Here is a 15,566-nt window from a genome sequence, read left to right as displayed (position 1 = left end):
ATGCAGATAGCCTCGGATGGACTTTTGCGATTTTTTTTTTTTTTTTTTTTTCCAGACACAGCCGGCTTCTGGTTTGGAGGGCGGCGTTTTAATGCAGCGGGTGTCCCCCTGTCTGTGTCTGTACAGGAAATATCACTGCTGAGGAACAGAGCGACCCGGAGCTCTGCTTTCACACGCTTCTTTCCGCTCCTTTTTTTTTTTTTTTTTTTTAATAGGCAATGGGATCGGCCTGTGAGCTGACCACACCGTAATCTCGCTGGCGCAGTCCCCCGGCGGAAAGATGCGGGCTGCTCTGCGTGTGACCGCGCAGCCTCCCGTTCCCATCCATCACTCGCAATCACGGCTGCCTCGGCCAGCCGGGGGCTCCCCCGCCTATGCCAGGGGTTGTCCAGGAGATGGCAGGATTGCCTCAAACATGGCTCGGAAATCTCGCTGCCTGACAGCGCCGCGGCTCAATGGCAGCCCCGGCCGCCCCGCAGTGCATCATCAGCGTGCCACCGCGCATCTGCAGCCGACTTTCTCGAGGTGCCTGCCGAAGCCAGGCGCTCTGCCCCGCAGCCGAACCGCCTCGTCCCCTCCTCGCAGCCCCAGCTGGGGGAGGGGGAGGCAGCCCCGGGAACCGACCCCCGCCGCCCCGGCAGCTCGACGAGCGGCGCTGGCCTCGCCGTCCTCCCGGCCTCTTTCTCAGTGTTTCCGCACGTTGTTCCAAGAGGAGCAGGCGGCTCCTCTCCATCTGGTAGCGATTTGCCAGCCCGCCCGGGTTTCCTCCTGCCCTGGGAAGGGGGTCTCGGACGTGGCACGGCTGCGCCTGCTGGGAGGCCGGGCAGCGGCCGGGGAGGGAAGGGAGGCACCGGCGGGGCCCAGCCGGGAAAGTCGGCGGGTGAAAACTCCTCGGGATTAATGGGGCCGAAGTATGTGTGCTGGGGGAGGTGCCGGGAGGTGCCGGGAGGGAGGAAAATAAGAATTTAGGGAATCTTTCTCCTGCGGAGAAAACAAGACTGCACCATCACAGCGGGCTCTCAGGCACCGGCGCGACGCGGCCCCGGTCCCGGCTTCCCGGCATCGCACAGAAAGCACCGCTTGTGAAAGAACCGAGTGGGAAATCCTCCGGGTCCGGTCGGGGAAAAGAAACCCCTCAAAGCCGAGAATGTGCGAGCGGAAGAGAAGGGGGAAGGAAGAGGGCGGAGGCGGCGGAAGATAGCTCCCCGGTGGATGCAGCCGGCTGCCGAGCGGCCGGAGAGCAGCGGCCGTGGAGCTCCGCCGGGAGCACGGCGAGGGCCGGATCCGGCCCCGGGGGGCACAGGAAAGGCGCCGGGCAGCGGCGATCCCCGCACAGGACAGGCAGAGCCAGGCCGAGGGGGGAGAGGAGAGAGGCAGGGGAGAAGCTGCCCCCCGGCTCCTGCCCCGCGTACTTCTCGCCAGCAGCATTCCTTCCTCAAAATTTTTTTTCCCGGCGAAAAGGCCCACTCGGAACGCCTTTCCCTCTTTCAATGAGACCCTCATCCTTTCCTCCTCTCCTCTCCGAAGGGCCCTAAGTAGATCCCACGCAAGCCTGGAGCTCGCGAAAAGCCCTGCTGCGAAAAGAAGGCGAATTTCGTCCTCTTTTTATATATATCGAAAAGAAATCGTTTTATTAAAGGCGGTTCAGGAACAGTTTGGCAACATCATTAACAGCTGGGAAGTTCAGCCCATATTTCCAACACAAAGTAAAAGCAGACTTAAAGACAAGAAGGGAAATAAAAATGGTTTATGGAGAAACAGTCTTACTGTATGTCTTACCCACATACACTGGTAATCAAAGTGTTTAGAGCAATAGGATATTATAATAAATAATACTAGTTCGGAACACACACATTTTAATAATTAAACGAGGCACATTAACAGAGAGGTACCGCTTCTCTCTCCTAGTAGTTGGCTAGCGTGTCTGCCCACCCTGTGTATATCATAACATGCACACTAGGTTTAAAATAACACAAACTCAGCAAAGTCCTAGCCTTTCGGCCCATATAAATTATGGCATCTTTTGAAACTAATCATTTATTGCTTCTGTCATTAACACCCGTTTAGTTTTGCAAATTAAAAGTTAGCAGTCGAGCTTCACTTCTCCGACCAGGAGGTTTTTTTAAGAGCCGTGGTGGGAGGAAGGCGAAGAGCCCCGTGCTTTTCTGGACACACAGGAGAGAGCAGGCCGGGCGCTTTTCGGGGCAGCCGCGCAGATTTACGCACACCTCTCGGAACCAGCTTCTCCCGGGCCGAGCCGAGCCGTGCCGGACCCCCCGGAGGCGCTCCACTCCGCGGCCGCGGAGCCCCGCGGAGAGCCTCCAACTGCGCGGCCGCGGAGTGCCGAAGCCTCCGGCTGAAAAACGAAAGCGCAGCCCTAAAAACCTGCGCGCCTGGGGAGGGAGATGGGCCTCAGCCCGGTGCCCCCGAGGAGCTCCCAGCGGGTTCTCCCCCGAAAAAGCCCCTCGAAACCCGACCGCGCACGTTACCGCTCCGCGCGGTGCACAGCTCCCTCCGGCTGCCGGCGTGCTCCGCGGGGGCTGGAAGCAGCTCGGCGCTGCACGGGTCCCGCTGCGGCTTTCTCGTGCTCTCCGACGGATATTTTTGTCCCTCGGCACGTTTTGAAGTTTACGGTAGCAAATCAAAACTGACACTTTTTGGCACTGGCTGTTGTTCAGAGACAAAAATTACAGACAACCCCCCATCCCCCAAGAGTTAAGCATTTAAGAAAGTTATAACTGTAACCGTTCAACGTATTTAAATTCGTTTATACTGGCCTAGAGGGAAGAACAGAAAATATAATTAATAATAATAATATTATTATTTTTTTTAAAAAGAAGAAACAGAACTATAAAGTCAAGGTTTGTCAGCGCTCCCTTCGACCAAGAGAAAGACGCTGACGTTCATGGAAATGGAAAACAATTCACAAAACTTCGCCACCGCTGGAAGGAGAAAAAAAAATTAAATATGTTTTCAAGTCTTTCCAAAAGTCTTTAGCTGGTCGTAAATTGAGTTTATATATCCATCATTGTCCGCAACTAATAGATCAAGAAACGTTGTCTTTCAGTTTGGAGACTATTTTCTTATCCTTCACCCTCCTGTTCTGAAACCAAATGGTAACTTGTCTCTCAGACAGGTTTGTGGCTGCGGATATCCTTCGCCTCTTGTCCTTGTTAATGAACTTGTTAATGGCATATTCATTCTCGAGTTCTTTAAGCTGGAGTTTTGTGTACGGCACTCGCTTCTTTCTCCCACGCCGGTAGACACACATATCTGGCTGGTTTAGTGCAACGTCCCCTATTGTAAAAGACATTATGTGAAAAATTAGAATTTTATTACAGGCGTTTAAAGCTTAACTGATACTTGTTGGGCACTGGTTTTCACGGGCAAATAAATAATGCCAGGCTGTTTACAGTTTATTATTATTTACACGGCCACATTATTTGCGCGTTAGTAAAGCACCGAAACCTTGATGGACTGTCATCACTTTTCAGGCATGCATCGCTAGCGAGCATGCAGGACGGCGGGGGCACTGGCTCGGGGGCTGAGAGCAGGTCGGTCCTGGCAGTGCACAGACATCCCTTTGGTGTGGGTTTGTTTGCATGTGGTTTGTGCCTGCGTGCCCTCGCTACTCGCAGTCTCTTAAGTGCTCTGGGGCCGGGTCAATCGCCAGCCGGAGAAGCGGAGAAGCGCAAGCCTTCAAGCCATCATCGTCCTGCAAACTGCAAACGTAAATACAAACCGAGGCCCCGTTAGGAGAAGCAGAAGAAGGAGCCCGAGGTCGCCCGGCGCCCGCGGGACGGGGACGCGGGGCCCTGCTGCTAAGTGGCCGGGGGGCGCCGGGTCTGTCCCGCGGGGCGGAAAGCACGGGGGGAGCTTTCCTCGGGGCGGGTGGGGGGCAAGGAAGAAATCCGCCGTCCCCCCTCTCTCTCTCCGCTCTGTGCGTGGCTGTGCGGCGTGTCCAGCTCGCCAGGCCGCTCCTCAGCCCTGTGGGGGGGAGGGGACGGGCGGGCGGAGGAGTGCGGGGGGGTTCGGCTCAGCCCGGTTCTCTCCCTCTCGTACCTGGAAAGGACGATTTCCAAAAGTGTGAGCTCTGTGTCTGATCTTTGGCACAGTAAACCTGACTATTCCAGCCATTAGCCAGAGTCCAGGACTGATAGCCCTCCATTGATATGTATGTTTCGTGTCTCGGTTCCCCAGAGCCAAACGTTGAGACCATGTCTATGTACCCAGGAACGTGCTGGTAGGGGGTTGTATAGCCCTGGTAGAAGGACACTTCCTTCGCCCTGGAGGAGACTTCATTGGCGGGGACACTCGTGCTGGTCAGACTGGAGACGTCCATGTACTTTTCCACGGGAAAGCCGCCAATGGAGGCATGGGGGGGAGACTTCAGGGCGTTCTGCTGGATCCCAACCCCGTGGGACATCCTGCAGCTATAGTATCCATTGCCAAAGTGATACCCATAGCCGAGCGCGGGGGCGGCGGGCGGCGCGCCGGAGCCCGGGCAGTCCTTGGCCGGGGGGTCTGCCCGCGCCGCCGCCCCCGGCCGCTCCCCTCCGCCGCCGTAAGCGAACCCCGAGGCGGCGGCGGCGGCGGCGGCAGCGGCGGCCGCGCGGCCCGTGTGCGCCGCCCCGAAAACGGGCGAGGAGAGAAAATTACGGCACTGCCCGGGGGCGCCGCCGCCGCCGCCTCCGCCACCGCCGCCGCCTCCCCCGCCGCCGCCGCCGCTGGTGTCGCCGCGCAGTCCGTCCATCTCCCAGCTCGCTGCCTTGCTCATGGCCTTGCACATCGCGGGCGGCGGCGCGGTCCCCGGCCGGGCATGGTGCAAATTGTTATTTGCCTCCAACAGGTTGGATCCTGGCGGTACGTTTATAAAAACGAAGTCCACGTTGGGGGGGGGGGCCGGGGGTGGGGGCGGCCGGCTCCAGATTAGTTTGCCGCAGCCCGGGGGGCTGCTCATAGGCTGCCGGCGGAGCATGTGACCGGCCCGCCGCCCGCACTGCCCCTTTCGCCGCGCAGCCCCCGGCCCGCACCGACGGCGCCCCCCCGACGCCGCGCTCCCGCCCCGCCGCGGCCCCGGCGCTGGGGAGGGGCCCGGCCGGGCGGGCGGCGGCGGCGATGCCCCTCCGCGCCGGCCTCGCCCCCGCCGCTTTCATCCCCCCGCCCGCCTCCCCGCCGCTTCAAAAGGGCCAGCGGTGGACCCTCGATCCTCTGCTGGCCCTTTCCAAGCCGCGCGCCTCGGGGTTCTCCCCTCCCCGGTTGCCCGCAGCCCGGCGACCCCCGGCGTCCCCTCCCCGCGGCACAGCGAGACGTTCCCGAGCCCATTGTTGCGGCCGAGGTGTGGGGAGAAGCCGCCAGGGCCTCTGCTGCCCATCCTCCGGTCCTCCCTTCTTCTCCCTCTCCTTCCCGGCTTTGTTGTAGGGTCCTACCCGCCTGCCCCACCGAGCTCTCGCCCGTGGCAGACCCTCCCCCCGACCCCTCACCCCTCGTCCCTTTGCTGCCAGCCGGCAGAGCCGCGGGGCGCGGAGCCTGGCGCTCCTTAGCCGTGGCTGCCCGTCTCCTCGCAGCGCCACCCGTGTGGCGGGGAGGCCGCCTGGTCAGGACAGCGGGCCCTAGCGCTGACGGCTGCTCGGGGGTGACTTTCCGACACTGGGGCAAATCCTCCTGCCGTGTCTCGCCGCTGTCCCGCTGAGTCGGGATGGAAGCCGCAGGAGCGCAAGAAGCCGGAAAGGGAGCGCGCTGCGAAGACGAGCCCCGGCCCCCGTGGGCCACGTCCCGCCGCTCTGCGGGCTCTTAACGCGCTCCCTCCCGGGCACAGGAACTACGAGACTCCGAAAAGGAGGCAGCCGGGCCCGTGCTCGCTGGCCTGACGGTGGCTCAGACCCGTCAGAGGCGAGGGGGAGCCGCCGCAGAGCCGCCGCTCGTTGCCGGCACCGAGGCCGCCCCGGGCCCGACCTCCGCAGCCTGCCTGCGGTGGGGCCGAGCGGCGGCAGCCTCCAGGCCCGGGCTTGGTGGAGCTTTGTGGCCGCTGCAGTGACCCCCGGCAGCTTTTGGGAGCGGGGTGAGGAATGAGAGGGGCCGGCAGTCACAGCAATAACCGGATGGCAAGCACAAGTTCACGTTCACTAGCTCTACCCACTTGTAATTGCTGTTAATCTTTCGTAATCAGCCAAGAAGGCGAAGAAGCGAGCCAGGCGTGATTACATGTCTCGCTCAGATTTACGCCGAGGCAGCATTCACTCTCAGGACACCAAGCCCCACGTAATTAGGAGGAAAGTTTGTGGAGGCACAAGTTTCTCATCCTTTTATGTCCCTGCACACAGCTTTCTAGTGAAACCACTGCTAAGACAGTGAAGTCCCCAGGAACGATGGACTTTGTTTCTCTGGACATCTTTCCAGTTGCATTCCCATCTCCCGTTGTGTTTCCTCGTGCGACGAACTTTTCTCTCCCTTCACATTTTTCATCAGGCCGCCGAAAGAAAATAACTCATAAAGCCCAATGTTTGGTTTTGAGCTCTCTGACATCAAAGCAAATCCCGGTGCCGCCGCACGGACGCCCGGGGAGGACGGCAGCCCCGCCAAGCCCCCTGCTCCAGCGAGACCCCCTCGGTGGCCGGAGGAGCGGGGCCTTTGGGCGGGTTTATGACCAAGAAGTCAGTAATGAGCCTTTTTGTGCGGGGTGTAGAAAACAGCACTGCCCTACGCACAACAAAAATAACGAGCCCGGCAGCCGAGGTCGGAGCCTTGAGAGCATCCACCGTGTCCGCGGGGCAGGGCGCGCCCCGCATCCCGGGGGCCGTGCGGCGGCCTCGGCCCGGGCTGCCCGTGGAGGCCGGACTTCCCCCGGCCTCGCTGCGGGACGGCCTCCCTCTGCCTCCCGGGGGCTCCGCGGGTGCCCAGTTCCACTCACACGCTGCACAGGAAACTGCGTAACACCCGAGCTGGGCAGCATCCCTACAGAAAGCGCTGTGCTCTCCTCCCGAAAGAAAAACACGATTTTTTCCCCCCTGAAATTATATCATTTCCTCTAATACATTTGCTAGGATCTAACAGGGTTATGAATCCACGCAAGCTTTTAGCACTGAATTTGAGTATTTGTTGTCTGTTCTTCCCCTATTGTTTCCCAGGAAAAAAAAAAAAAAAAGACTCATTTTTTATCACCTTCCTTACTAGGATTTGCCGTTGGTAACTGTAACTTTAGAAGTCACTTCTCTTGCGCACGTTTGCTGCAGAACAATGTACATTCATACATTTACGCATAGCTGTCCAGGGAAACGGAGGATGCAAACGAAGAGAAAACTATCCATGTATATTTTCGACAACCTTTCCCCCATACCCACGGCTTTCCGTTGTTATCTTTTAACCTGGGTGGACTTTTAATGGCTATAGAGGCGATCGTTTATTTTTTCCTAGTATTAAAAAAAAAAAAAAGTAATAATAATTAAGCGCCAGTTGCGATAAATAAAAGATTTAACAGCAATCAGGGGGAAAATTGTCAAACTATTTTTTCCCTCCAAATCCGTGCCACATCGTCCCATCTCTTTATTTATTTCTGCTTTTAAAAAGTCCATTCCGAGGGTTAAAAAGTTGTCTTGGGACCCCCTGAGCACCGGCGGGTGCTGAACTTGAGCCTTGGGGTCACGACCGGCGCTGGCCGCCCTCCGATTCCCCCCTGTGCTCGGAGGCAGCACCGGGGGGACCCCGGCCTGGGACGAGCTCCTCGACCCGCCGCAGCTGCGGCTGAAGGGAACCACCAGCCGAGTGTCTTTCCGACCGCAGTAACACTTTAGCGTTTAAATTAAAATCTGTGCTCTCGCAGGGCCGGCCGTAGCGGACATCCCGCAACCATTAACCCCACAGAGCCGGAGTGTCGCAGCCCAGGGGCCGTGCCACTCGGGGACGCGCTGGGGTCTCCTCCTCCTCCTCCGCCGTCTCCCCGAGGGACAGGGGAGGGCAGTGGGGCCCCCGGCCGAGCCCCCCGACACCGCCCGCTCGGAGCGGCGGGGCTCGGCGGCCTCCGGCGGAGCCGGGCTCAGGCAGCGCTACCGCGCAGCTCCGCGCAGCGCCGCGCAGCGCCGCCAGGTGGCGCCGCTGCCCCTGCCGCCGCCCGCCGCGGGCGCTGCGCGGGGCGCTCCGCTCCGCCGGGCCCCCGGGGCAGCCCCAGCGCCGCCGACTGCTCGGACCCCCCAGCCCTAAAAAGCCCAGAGCGGCCACATCCCCGCCGTCCCCATTAACCCGCGAGCCCGGCACCCGCTCCCCGGGCATCCCGCGGGGCTGGCCCCGGAGGCGCTGCGCGGCCGCGGCGGATGTCCCGGCGGAGCTGCGCGCAGCCCCGGGGCCCGGCTGGCAGCCCGCCCCGCCGAGCAGGAGGCAGCAGCTTGCCCTGTCCAGCTTCCCGAGCACCCTGTGACTGGCTAAAAACTGACCGAGATGCTGTTCGGTTGCCTTAATACGAACTGCGTTTCAATTAAGTTGTGATTTTTTTTTCCGGCTAAAGTTTAATAAAAGAGGACTGAAAATATTCTTTGATGCCTCGAGGAATAACTTTCAAGGTAAAAAGAAAAAGAAGTTTGGCCATAGGCCTGCGCAGCTCTTTAAACTTATAAGAACAACTGAGTAAACAGCGTCTAAAAAAACTTTGCATATTTCGGCAGTCTCTGTAACTTCCTCCCCGTTTGCCCACTAATGTCACTGTGATGCCGGAGGTCCTCTAGGCTGAGCGGCTGGTTTTGACGGACTATAGACATACGACGAAAGATTTTTCGGTTGTGCCATTGTTTGGGGAAAAAAAATATCCACAAACAAAACCAAACAAGAAAAACACTGATAAACATTGATTCAGTAAATACATCTGGTATGCTGGGAATATAAATATCGGATGACTAGTTTATTAGTGGCTTGAAGGTTTAACTGATTAACTGCACGGGGGAACGTTTTTCTTGCCCAACATCTTAGTGGAAGATTATTAAGGTCCTTTATGGCATGCTATTTCCCTTGCATAGGAATGCAGCTACGACTTGAGATACTTCGTACGTAAACTAAGGAATCAGAATTATTTAAAAGGTGCAAAACACAAACCAACACTAATAAAGATCACTCACAGCCGCACTTGCGTGTAGCCTGCTCTTCTCACACCGGGACCTTTCAGACAGCCTGCCCCCAAGCAGCATAGCACTAAAGGCGTGTCCCGTCCCCCCCCCCATGCCGCGGTGACCCCCCGGAGCCCCGGGTCGTGCCTCACTGGGCTGCGCGCCCCCGCCACCGCGCCGGGGATGTGGCTGCGCCTTCCGAGAGGCCGGGGGAAGATGCTCGCCCTGCTACAGCGTTTAAGAAAACAGACGAGGGCGCCAAACGACAGCAATAAACCCCGCCGCAGGCTTCCGCTCCGCCGGCGCGGCCGGGCCGCCGGGGCCTCGGGCAGCTGCGGGGGGAGCGGGGGCTCCGGCACCCCGGTACCGGCGGCTCCGCCCGCCCCGGTTCGCGGCTCCCCGACACCGGTGCTGTGTGACCGCGGTGGATGGCAGCCGGGGCGGGGGGTAGCCGCGGGGACACCCCCGTGCCCGCCGGCAGGGCCGGCAGCGCAGTGTCGGGGTCCCGGTGCCCTGTGCGGGGGCTGCCCGGTGCCCCGCCGCCCCGGCCCGCACCGCCGCCGCGCCCGCGGGCAAGGAAAAGTTGATATTTACTTTTGTCTGGTTTTGGAGCTGTAAAACGCAGGACACCACACTGCAGTCTAAATTCACATTTCAAAGGGCTGACATAAAACGCTCATTAATGGAAGGCTGGATTTTGCAAACAACGCCTAGAATGTTTCCTAAATATTTCGTGGAATGTTTAGGGAGACTTTAACACGTTATTAAAAAAAAAAAATCTGACAAGTATCCCATTTTCGAGCTATGAATCATGCGCAAGAGCACAAGAACTTAGGAGATGTGTGTGACTAACATTAGCGGGAACAGCTCTCCTCGAAAAAAAAATCGACCCCGCTTTTAATCACAGGAAACGTTGGGGTGTTTCTCCGGGCGATCAAAACTCTCGGGTTCTCAGGGTCTAAATACTAGATGATGTGGGTGAAAAAAAATCACGGCGAGAATAAAGGCTGGGCAGCTACTGAAGAGCACTCCAGAGATGCTAACGACAAAGGATTTATCTTCGTTTAAATGGTTGCCATCAGCGTCATTATTACTAGCAAAGTTATCACTGAAGGGAGACTTTCCGACTGTCACGTCTGCCGAGCGTGGTAGCCCGTGTCCCCTGCAGCGCCCAGACGCTGCACTCCACATCACCCGGAAAAGAGCGGAGGGATGAGCTAACCGAGCCACAGGTAACTTTGGAGACAGGGGGTTGGAGGTGATATCCCGGCTGCTTCCATGCCTGCAGACAATAAAGCCGCGTATCGCCTTTTTCTATCACTTCTGATAATAATACTTTTAAGTGGGGAGACTTTATTGGCGGTGGGGAGGGAAGAAGGAAAGGGATGGAGAGAGAAACCTGCCGCCAGGATGAGATGGCACGACGGCGGGGTGTTTTAAATCACGGACGCATTTAATGCCCTTCGGTTCTTCTCCCCGCTAGAAGAGCGTACGAGAGAGAGAGAGCATTGTCCCAGAAGGGGAGAAAAATCGCAGGCTAGCTTCGTAGAGAAACGGGATTTCAGAAAGTAGAAATGAGATCGTGTTTAAGGTCGCAACGAATGAAAGATATTAGAAACCAGGAATTCTAATTCCTATTTCAATTTCCAGGCGACTGCTGTAGGTCCGCTTGAACCGGCGTGTGCCGGCAGCAGCGGGCTTATAAAGTCTCAGTGTAGGGTTCGCGAGTGTGAGGGATGCACGGGGGTGCTGGAGTAATTCCTAAATAAAAGTACTAATGTAGTCGGAAAAATGGGAGGGAAGAGTAAATAGATGTCAGCGGCAGGGGATTCTCGGTCCGTCGCTCCTCTCCCAACGTTTCCTCGCGTTGCGATCTAAAATCCGCCGTAGAGATAATAATAAAGAAAAGCGTTATCTAATATTTAGCATGTAGTTCTGTCCGAGGACAAATGAGAAAGAAGCTGCATCATTAGGACCTAAAAGGCAACAAAACAAAAATCAGAGCATAATGATGCACCTAAATGAAGGGGGAAATGTTGCACAGCTCATTTTATTAATCAGACTGTCAATTTCACCCCAGAGGCCAAACCCCAGAGCAATTCAAGCAAGATCTGATCAAGCTAAGGACAAGAGCTTTACTCCTCACTTCTTGTCTTTCTTTCTTTCCACCTGGATATATTTGTCTGCTCAGAAGCCGCCTTCATTATCCACTGACAGGAGCTTGTATTTATTTGCTTATAAACCTGTTACAATAAATGATTATTCGAACAGCGTCATTCGTACCTTAATGACGAGCACTACTTTTTGATGAATGACATTTCGGGCTAGAAAGGATGTATGGGTCATTTTGACCAGTCATTCCCTCGCTTTGGCATCCCACAATTTTTACGCCTCCCTCAAAAAGAGATAATAATATTTAGAGACACTTGCCGGGCTGAATGTGAATTAGCCCCTGCTGCAGCTCATCATTAGTACAGGACCAGCCCTGCAACTTTGACATTTTTTATAAAGCTGAGATGATGGAAAGAATAAGAAAAGAGATGATCCTGATGGAGAGAGGGCTGCACAGCCCTACAGCTGGCAAAAGGCTCTCGAATTTGTCAGACTCAGCTGGAAATGCGGTGCTGGAGGCCCTTGAAAATTCTCAGCACAGTGGTCGCCTCAGCCCGAGACTAACTTCCGCCTCCCTGCACAGCGCGATAGGGGACATCTCCGCCAAAGGCAAATTCGAAATAGACACTTTATTCAATCTTCAGCACCCGAGCAGCGAAAGCGCCGTCTCGTCCGAAATCCCGCCGTCGGAAAGCAGGAAGAAAATCAGCCTTTATTCGGAAGTTGCTCAAGAGGCAGATATGAACAGTGATGTGGAGGTGGGCTGCTCCGCACTCCGCTCCCCGGCCAGCCTGACTTCCTCCCAGCTGAAGGAAAACAGTAACAAAGGTAACTCTTCGTTTCTCATCTCCATCTAAGCCCTGCGCTTTGCCAACCGGGTTTAAAAAGCCAAGCGAACCCACCGACACCGCCAAAGTTGCTCGCCTCTGCAAACGGCGCTCTCTCTTCTGCCGAGACAGAGCTGGAGGCTGTAAAATATTATTGTGATTGCTGCGCTATCCCGATAGCCGGGACACTGCCCGGGCAGCTCCTCTGCGGGTGCGTGCGTGTGTGTGCGTGCCCAGATTCATCGGTATGTAGCTAGATATCCAGAATAGCTGTGGGCACGAACATCCACCCACCTGGATTTAGGGGAACCTTTCTCCTTATTTTTTCTCGCGCTCTTGGAGCCCTCTGCGTCCCTCAAGCCGTGTATATGTGTGTGTGTATACATACATACATAGATTAAATTAGAGAGAGAGGTAGAAGGGCGAGGAAACTGTCCATATTTGTCTGCGTTTGTCCTTCTCTGTTTATATGCAACGTGTCATCCCGTGTCCATTTAAGAGTAATTGGGCATTGTTCACTTTTACTCTGTTTATAACAGAGGAGCTGGAACAGCCCTGTCTCGTTCCTGCTTTGCGGGGCATAGTGATGGACGATGGCTGTTATTATCGCTGTAACTGGGGAGGGGGGGCGGGAGCCAGGTGAGCGGTGGATTTCCTAGGGGCCACAGTGCATGCCTTTTCCCCCAAATGTGCCCAAGAAAGGAAGGGATCCTCGACGGAACGCGCGAGAGAAATTGGCGCTAGGGCTGCTCAGACTCGGTTCGTCTCAAACGAAACCGAACCTTTCCAAGAGCGAAAGGCGAGAGGAGAGCCCAGGGTTCCCGGCAGCCCGGCCGAGTCCCCGCACATCCTTCCCGGGGCTCGGCGGCTTTGGGCGCTGCCGCTTTGTAGCCACACGAACCTCCCGGTTTGCCCGCACTAAGGCGGCTCTGTGACAAAAAATAATAATAATTAAAAAAAAAGAAAGAAAGAAAGAAAAAAGACTAAAAAATACCCCCCCTAAAAAAAGAAAAAAAAAAAAAAGGAAGGAAGCAAGGAAAAAGCCCACCCCAGACCCAAGCGTATCGATCCTATGAAGGGCAGCAATTTGTCCGGGTGACAGCTCGCGGGGAGGCCGGGCGGGCCGGGGCTGCCCCCGGCCGCTCTGACGGTGCGCTCGCCCCGCAGGCTACGCGGAGAGCAGCCCCGCGCCCAGCGCCCCCGCCGCCGCCGCCGCCACCCCCGCCGCCGGCCTGGGCAGCCTGCACAGCACCAGCGCGCTGGGCGGCTCGGCGGCGGGGGCCGACCAGGTGCGGAGGTACCGAACCGCCTTCACCCGCGAGCAGATCGCCCGCCTGGAGAAGGAGTTTTACCGGGAGAACTACGTGTCGCGGCCGCGGCGCTGCGAGCTGGCTGCCGCCCTCAACCTCCCCGAGACCACCATCAAGGTACGGCGCGCCCCGCTCCTCAAACTTGCCGCTTGCCTTGCCTTTATTTTTAGTTTCCTCGGCGGATTTTATTGAGCTAGCGCGTTTCCTAAGGAGGAGAGGGGAGAGAAAATAAACGCAGCTGGTACCCGGGGCGGGGAGGGGGGGAGAGGCAGAGGGACGAGCGCGTCAGTACCGGAGGTCACGGTCCTCCGTGGAGGGGGAGGGGAGGGCTCGGAGGGAAAACGTTTGCTGCGGATCGAAGGGATCCTCCCCGGGCACAGGCTCAGCCGGCTGCTGCGGGCGGGCGAGGGACGGAGGCGTCGGTGCCCGCCGGTGCCTCGGCCGGGGAGGCCGGGAGCGGGCCGGGAGCGGGCCGCGGGCTGGGGGCTGCGGGCTGGGGGCTGGGGGCTGTGGAGCGGAGCTGAGGCCGCGCTGTGCTTGTGTCCCCGCCAGGTGTGGTTCCAGAACCGGCGCATGAAGGACAAGCGGCAGCGCCTGGCCATGTCGTGGCCCCACCCGGCCGACCCCAGCTTCTACACCTACATGATGACCCACGCGGCCGCCACGGGCAGCCTGCCCTACCCCTTCCACTCGCACGTCCCGCTCCACTACTACCCGCACGTCGGGGTCACCGCCGCCGCCGCCGCTGCCGCCGCCTCGGGCGCCGCCGCCGCGCCCTTCGCCACCTCCATCCGCCCGCTGGACACCTTCCGCGCCCTCTCGCACCCCTACTCGCGCCCGGAGCTGCTCTGCAGCTTCCGACACCCCGGCCTCTACCAGGCGCCCGCCGCCGCCGCCGCCGGCCTCAACAGCAGCGCGGCCGCCTCGGCGGCGGCGGCGGCGGCGGCCGCTGCGGCGGCGGCGGCGGGGTCGGGGCCGCCGGGGGGCTCGGCGCCCTGCTCCTGCCTCAGCTGCCACAGCAGCCAGACGGCGGCGGCGGCGGCGGCGGCAGCCTCGGCGCTGGGCTCGCGGGGCGCCGCCGCCGCCGACTTCCCGTGCACCGCGGCCGCGCAGCGCTCCGAGAGCGGCTTCCTGCCCTACTCGGCCGCCGTGCTCAGCAAGGCCGCCGTCGCCTCGCCGGACCAGCGGGAGGAGGCGCCGCTCACCAGATAACTACCCCGGCCCGCGCCCGGGGCAGGGGGCGTTTTGTAGGGGGGCGGGAGGGCGGCGGCGGCGGCTCGGGGCCGGGGGGCGCCCCGGGCCCGGCCGCCGGTCCCCCCGGCGTGGCTGGCGCTGACCGCCCCGTCGCGGCGGGGAGCGGGGCCCGGCGGAGAGGGCGCTCCGCGTCCCTGCGCCCCCGCGGAGGCGCCCCCGAGGAGGCGCCCCCGAGGTGCGCGGAGCGGCCCCGCGCCGCCCGACGGCCGGCCTGGTGGGGCCGCGGGCCGCCGGGGGAGGGGGCCGGCCCGAGGGAAGGTGTTTGTGTTCCTTTCTTACATTCTTTCCCCCACTTTTTATTATTATTATTATTATTATTTCGGTTTGAGTTGGAATAAATGGGAAATGTCTCGCGTATTTTACGCACGGAAAGCGGTAGCTAATGAGGCTGCTGCGACGGGCCAGTAACGGGAAGGGAGGTGGGAGATTGACAGCATTGGGAGAGGCATTTTTTAAGCTCGTGCTTTCCAGCTACCATAGCCCACGCAATCTGGGAAATACTTGAATCTCTCTAGGTGTAGGATGTTGTCCTGAAGCATTTACCTTACAGACACTTTGCTAAATTTGATTTTTTTCTCTTAGCGTGTTTCTCTTCTTTCGGTAAAACGGCTCTCGGATTTATTTCTCACACATCTCTGTCGCGCCTTTGCCTCTGAAAAGCCACCGCTGGGTAACTGAGACCTGCTATACCAAACCACTGCTACTGGAGGGACTTCCTTGAACTTGAAGAAAGGCACATCAAAAACCACCAGTGTTACTGCCATGTCAATTTTGATGCTAATAATGTGCAGATTATGACGAAAATTGCCAATCATGTTCTCTGATGGACCTCCTTTGAATGTGGAATTGGAAAAAAGTTCCCCGCACAGAGACCTGCTGTCAAGTACTAACAACCCGCTAAGGGAAGTCATTAGAAGAGACAGATAAGAGACTTGGTACATAAAACATTGTTCTTGGTGCATAGAATGTATGTT

The 15,566-nt window shown here is 58.3% G+C and overlaps 2 protein-coding genes and 1 long non-coding RNA gene across 5 annotated transcripts; 1 reads left to right on the top strand and 2 right to left on the bottom strand.

Moving 5' to 3' along the window:
• Positions 1 to 1,602: 1,602 nt before the first annotated feature.
• HOXD13 (homeobox D13) lies at positions 1,603 to 8,081 on the bottom strand. 3 transcript variants are annotated; one of them, XM_005013584.6, is made up of 2 exons: positions 4,063 to 8,081; positions 1,603 to 3,297 (listed from the first exon to the last, which is right to left on the bottom strand). In XM_005013584.6, the coding sequence occupies exons 1-2, from the start codon at positions 4,976 to 4,978 to the stop codon at positions 3,047 to 3,049; spliced, it is 1,167 nt and encodes a 388-aa protein (XP_005013641.3). In that variant the 5' UTR covers positions 4,979 to 8,081; the 3' UTR covers positions 1,603 to 3,046. The 3 variants fall into 3 exon arrangements, 1 of the variants encoding a protein (XP_005013641.3); XR_011810658.1 differs by having other exon boundaries at positions 3,159 to 3,297; positions 3,469 to 4,203; XR_011810659.1 differs by having other exon boundaries at positions 3,165 to 3,297; positions 3,743 to 4,203.
• Positions 8,082 to 9,708: 1,627 nt separating this feature from the next.
• Positions 9,709 to 15,566, top strand: EVX2 (even-skipped homeobox 2). The gene is made up of 3 exons (XM_027461728.3): positions 9,709 to 12,029; positions 13,196 to 13,455; positions 13,891 to 15,566. The coding sequence occupies exons 1-3, from the start codon at positions 11,606 to 11,608 to the stop codon at positions 14,548 to 14,550; spliced, it is 1,344 nt and encodes a 447-aa protein (XP_027317529.2). The 5' UTR covers positions 9,709 to 11,605; the 3' UTR covers positions 14,551 to 15,566.
• On the bottom strand, positions 11,874 to 13,771 carry LOC119717549 (uncharacterized). Its single transcript, XR_005267294.2, has 4 exons — positions 13,631 to 13,771; positions 13,381 to 13,543; positions 12,104 to 12,169; positions 11,874 to 12,007 (listed from the first exon to the last, which is right to left on the bottom strand). It is a non-coding gene; the product is annotated as an uncharacterized lncRNA (long non-coding RNA).

The sequence above is a fragment of the Anas platyrhynchos genome, chromosome 7 (assembly GCF_047663525.1).
Source record: "Anas platyrhynchos isolate ZD024472 breed Pekin duck chromosome 7, IASCAAS_PekinDuck_T2T, whole genome shotgun sequence".
Lineage (NCBI taxonomy): Eukaryota > Metazoa > Chordata > Aves > Anseriformes > Anatidae > Anas > Anas platyrhynchos.
Note: the sequence above shows the minus strand (reverse complement) of the source record. Positions and strands in the feature narration are given on the sequence as shown.

Excerpts from the sequence above, each read along its gene's own strand:
- EVX2 (XM_027461728.3), top strand. The coding sequence starts at position 11,606 with ATGATGGAAAGAATAAGAAAAGAGATGATCCTGATGGAGAGAGGGCTG. Across the intron at positions 12,030-13,195 it reads GAAGGAAAACAGTAACAAAG|GCTACGCGGAGAGCAGCCCC; the intron begins GTAACTCTTCGT and ends CTCGCCCCGCAG. Across the intron at positions 13,456-13,890 it reads TCCCCGAGACCACCATCAAG|GTGTGGTTCCAGAACCGGCG; the intron begins GTACGGCGCGCC and ends TGTCCCCGCCAG.
- HOXD13 (XM_005013584.6), bottom strand. The coding sequence starts at position 4,978 with ATGCTCCGCCGGCAGCCTATGAGCAGCCCCCCGGGCTGCGGCAAACTA. Across the intron at positions 3,298-4,062 it reads TTGGAAATCGTCCTTTCCAG|GGGACGTTGCACTAAACCAG; the intron begins GTACGAGAGGGA and ends CTTTTACAATAG.